This window comes from Sminthopsis crassicaudata, chromosome 3, assembly GCF_048593235.1.
Source record: "Sminthopsis crassicaudata isolate SCR6 chromosome 3, ASM4859323v1, whole genome shotgun sequence".
NCBI classification, from domain to species: domain Eukaryota; kingdom Metazoa; phylum Chordata; class Mammalia; order Dasyuromorphia; family Dasyuridae; genus Sminthopsis; species Sminthopsis crassicaudata.
In genome coordinates, this window is record NC_133619.1 from 656,125,790 (window position 1) to 656,130,461 (window position 4,672).

At 46.3% G+C, this 4,672-nt stretch overlaps 1 protein-coding gene across 1 annotated transcript; it reads right to left on the reverse strand.

The window, feature by feature from the left end:
* Nucleotides 1–3,613: 3,613 nt before the first annotated feature.
* Nucleotides 3,614–4,373, reverse strand: LOC141560050 (transcription elongation factor A protein 1-like). Its single transcript, XM_074297688.1, has 2 exons — nucleotides 4,129–4,373; nucleotides 3,614–4,091 (listed from the first exon to the last, which is right to left on the reverse strand). Exons 1-2 carry the CDS (start codon nucleotides 4,371–4,373, stop codon nucleotides 3,614–3,616), a joined length of 723 nt encoding a protein of 240 aa, XP_074153789.1.
* Nucleotides 4,374–4,672: the final 299 nt, after the last annotated feature.

A 4,672-nucleotide genomic window follows, 5' to 3' on the forward strand; every position in this document is an offset into this window, starting at 1 on the left:
TCCCGGTTGCGATAAGCAGTCACGGCAATGAACTCGGTCTCGGGGAAGCTGAAGACGTGGCTCCGGGAGGGGGCGCCCGGCGCTCCCTGGTCTCCACAGGCGACTTCTTCCACGTGGAGCCGGGGCCGGTACCGGTGCTGAGACCGGAGCCGGAGGGCGCGCGGCGCGCTCCCGCCAGCGGGCTCCTCGTTGCTGAGCTTGAGCATTTTAAAGGCGATCTCGCGCCCCATCCAGTGCGCGCCCGTGTTGGGGGAGTCTGGGTGCGCATACACCTGGTTCCCGGGAACGTGGCTCTCTTCGACTCCACCCGGAGCCCACCCGGCCTCCTCATAGCGCCAGTGATGCTGGTCGACGCGCACCATGTCCACAAAGACGCGGTAGCGGGCCCGGGGGTCCATGCCCCGGATGTGGTAAGCCAGGAAGGGGAACATGGCCCGGCCCGGCCTGCTGAGGCGCATTTCGTTCTGCTGCCGATGGAACGTGAGCCACAGGGAATGGTTGCAGAGGACGACCTGGAGCGCTCCGGAGCAAGCGGCGCCGCAGTTCTCCAGGGGAGGCTGCTGGTGCCCCGCCGCCGAGGGCTGCTTCGGCGAGGAGGGATGGGCCCAGACAGGAGAAGGGCCGGGATCCGCGCCCTGCGGGGCGTCAGGAGCACAGCCCATCGGGGGCTGGTTCTCAGCTCCGACGCCTTCCCTGTGGGACCCCCGGGAGGGGCGGTCCTGCCCCGCGGCACTGGGGCCTGGGGCCTTCTCGGCCAAGGACATGGCCACCTGAGGGCCTAGAGGGGCTGCGGGAGTGAGCATCGCTGCTGGACTGGCCACGTCCTCCTTAGGGCCGGTCTGTAGTGTTCTCTTGTCCGTCAAATAAAATCCTTCTCTGGGAGGAGGTTTCTTTTCTTGAAATCCTTTTCTCCCCGAGCAGGCTTCTTCTGGAGCCTCCAGCCAGAGCAGAGCTTGAATCTGGAATCCTCTTCTTCCTCAATCCTGGCTCTGAATCTCCTCGAGCTTCCCTGAAGTTCTCCTGGGAAGTCTTGTCCTTAACCCACTCCAGACTGCTTCCTTACCAACTGCCTTCTCCTTTTATCCTCCCAGAGAAGGGGATTGTGGGTACTCCCAGGGGCCTGTGGGAACTCCTACAACCAATGAGCTGGCTCCTTTTAAAGGGCTAAACTCCTTTTCACAAGTCTAAACGTGTAAACTCCTTTTCAAGGTGTGAACTAAAGATGTGAACCCTGAGCTAGAGAATTGTTAAGGACTGACTTAGCACCTACTAAGGACCTAACATCTCCCCTTTTCTTTTGATTTAGAACATAGGATGGTCATGACTTTGAAACCTAAATCCATCAATATGGGAGGTATTACCTATAATTACAGAAATTACATGAAGGCATAGTATTATGACACATGCTAGAAGTGATGTAACAAATAACATGATGAAATAATCATCAATTGAGAATTTATACATGTCCATAAGCCCATTGTCCATTAGTTCATGTGCCAAAAAGCCAATAAATTCCTGCAAGTTTTAAAATCCTACAATAGTCTCATCTTCTTTTTCTTTCATCTAACATTACTAAAGCCACTTGGATGAAATTGTAGGTATGAAGTGTATCTTTGGAAATTAAGTTTGGTTTGGAATTGTAGTGTTCCCTTAATTCCTCTCCCTACTAATTCCCATTCCTCTAGATCCAATTCTTTTTCCAGAGAAAAACAAGGACATATGACCTGCACAGTTTTTAAAAGTTCAGTGATCTCCTAAAATCACAAGCTTTTCATAACCTTGTCAATGCTCTCTAAACAGTTTCCTTGAACAGAAACAGAAGGCTGTTTTCTAAAAATGGGCCCCATTGTGCTGAAATTCTAATTGAGCTCTTTAAGAAAGTTTCCTTGTTGCTCATGCTGATTTCTAGGTCAGTTCCTCAGATCTCCCAGGCGATCAGTCAGTCAATAAGCATTTGTTATGTGCTTAGTACCTGCCAGAGACATTGCCAAGAATTCCCCCACCACTTATCTACACTCAAACTTTCAAGAGGGTTAATAATGAAGGGGGTAATTGATGTAAAAAGGAGGTGTTTGTGATATATATCAGGCTGCCTGAGCTCTGGACCCTATAATCTAATCTTAGAATGAGTCTCTTTGAAGTTCATGAGTTCTATGGAACTTGTTGCTAGCTTCTGATCTGCTACCCACTCCTGCAGGTGGCTGTACAAAAATTATCTGCAGGTTCTGGCCCTGTTGTTTGGTGTGGAGTAGATCTACAGAGACCCTCGGCTGTTCCCTAACATTACCCAGTTGTTTCACATCTACAACACCTACTATAAGGATTCCAGGACATTGGAGAGCTCCCTGCAGTGGCTGTCAGGTCAGGGCCTGACCTCCACTCCAAATTTTAGCTGTGAGAGGCAATAGCTATTATTGGAGGAGCCATGTCTGCTCTTTCTGTCCAGATAGGGACACTACTGGAGCTCTACAGATTCCCACAGATAAGAGTCTGTGACAACTTGTACCCCTTTTTTTAAAGGAAACATGTCCAAAATCAAACAAGATAAAGGGAAGAAACCATACTTTTATTTTGTGCTGACTATGTGCTATACGTGTTCTAAGAGCTTTAAAATACAGCATTTGACCTTTAGAAGTATGTTGGGAGGTAAGTGCCATTATTATTCTTCCTTTCACTGTTCAAAAAATTGTAGCTGAGAGAAATTAATTGACTTGCCCAAAAATCACACAGAAAACAAGATTAAGGATTTTTTGAAGTTTAAATTTAAATTTTTTTAATTTAAATTTAAAATTTGAATTTAAAATCTGCTACCAAACAAAGAAAAAAGGACAATTGATCACTTTTAACAACAATTTATTTAAAATCAATTTCCCCCATGGAAGATCTATTAAGAGCAGTAATTTAGAGTTGAGAAGTACAAGAATTGCAATTGGTCACAGCTAGTCACAGATGCAAAAGGATATCTAATCACTAAGGCTTATTAACAGTCCTTATGATCAAAGAGAAAGACTCATTGAAAATGGTATCTACAAACTAGATCAGCTGTCCAAATATGATTTCTTTACCACACTACATTTGGCAATCCCAAAATTACACTAATCTTTCTTCTCCTTTAATAAAGTAGGAACATGTCAGTACAGAAACAAATGCAAATTCCACTTTCACATGAACAGAGTTTTTGTGTACGTTTCAGATTAAAAAAAAAAAGTTAAAGTTCATTTCCCATTTGGAAGAAAAAGAAATAAGTTACCAACAGTTGAAATTGATAAAACTTTAATGTTGACTTCGTTATCAAAATGGGAAAAAAAAAAAGTTTTAAACATACACCATACACTATCTGACCTAACACTGACTCTCTAAGAATGTTTTCAAGAGAATACAAAAACAAAAACAATAACTAACCCCGAGGATTTTTTTATGCTTTACAAAATCTCAGTTGCAGGGAAACTAGATTCTTGACTTAGTTTTTAAAGCTAATTCAAAATCTTCCTTTGTAAGTGTCCAGGTATCTGGCGAATTTCTTCTTCTAAACCAACTTCCATCTATTTCCACATTCGTTACAGAAAACATATGTTGTCATAGGTTCATAAGGACTTAGGGTGTGAAACTGGGTCTAGGTACCGTTCTTCTTGTTACATTTGCCACATCGAAATAGGTCCGTTTGGGTCCCACCCGTCCGGGCCATTTGATGTATTCTAATAGCTTCTTTGGTCAGGTTTCTGCGTATCTCTTTAAGTTCCTCACTAGCCATTTCTACTGCAGTCATTCTAGCAAAGGAATCTGGAGGTATGTTCCCACACAGTACATTTTTCCTTAAGTTTGGCTTCTTTGCGTCCTTGAGATTTGCTGTTCTCCTTCGTAGCCTGTTTTGATACTTCATGTCCCTGTTCCGTAACTCCTGATATACAGCTTCCTCAATCTGAGCGCCCAGTTCTTCTACATCGGCGCCAATAGCGAAGTAGTCACCTCCAGTTCTGAGGGCTGCAGCAAGCAACTCTCGGCACTTGATGGGAACCGAATCTGAAGTGCTTGGTGCCCGGGGGAAAGCTTTAATGAAAGAATCAGAAGCCTTTGTCTCTTCCTTTGCTTTGCTCCTGCAGCTCCTTTCTCGTTTTGCCTCAGGCCTGCACTGGGAAGAGTGAGCAGGTCCCTTTTTTGCTTGCTTCAGTCTTGGAGGGCCCAGAGACCGACTTCTTCCAGCGTGAGACGAGAGACTTGGCTAATGATGTGACTTGTTCATCTGTGCTCTGCTTGCGCACAGTATTTACCGATATTCCAATTTTTGTGGACCTCAATAATTCCAGAGTCATGGGAACGTCTTGAAGTTCCTTTAGTAAATCCAGGGCCCCGGCCGCGGTCTTGTTCTGCACCATCTTATCTATCTTCTTGGCTATGGGAAGGATCTCCACCTCCATGGCTCGGGTGCTTTTCCAACCCCACTCTCGCCCACACCCCGAGGAGATGGGACACGGGACAAGCGGGAGCAAGAGGGTGATGTCAGAAGAGAAAGCGTGGGAGAGGTGCAGCAGTCCCAGGATGTCAAGAAGAGACACCCACCGAGAATCAAGGCCCAGGGCCTTCTCAGCCACAAATAAAGACCGGGCTTGGGGACTGCTCCTCTCAGGCGCGGGGGACTGCTCCTCCCAGGCAAAGACAGCGGATGGAGCGGGCT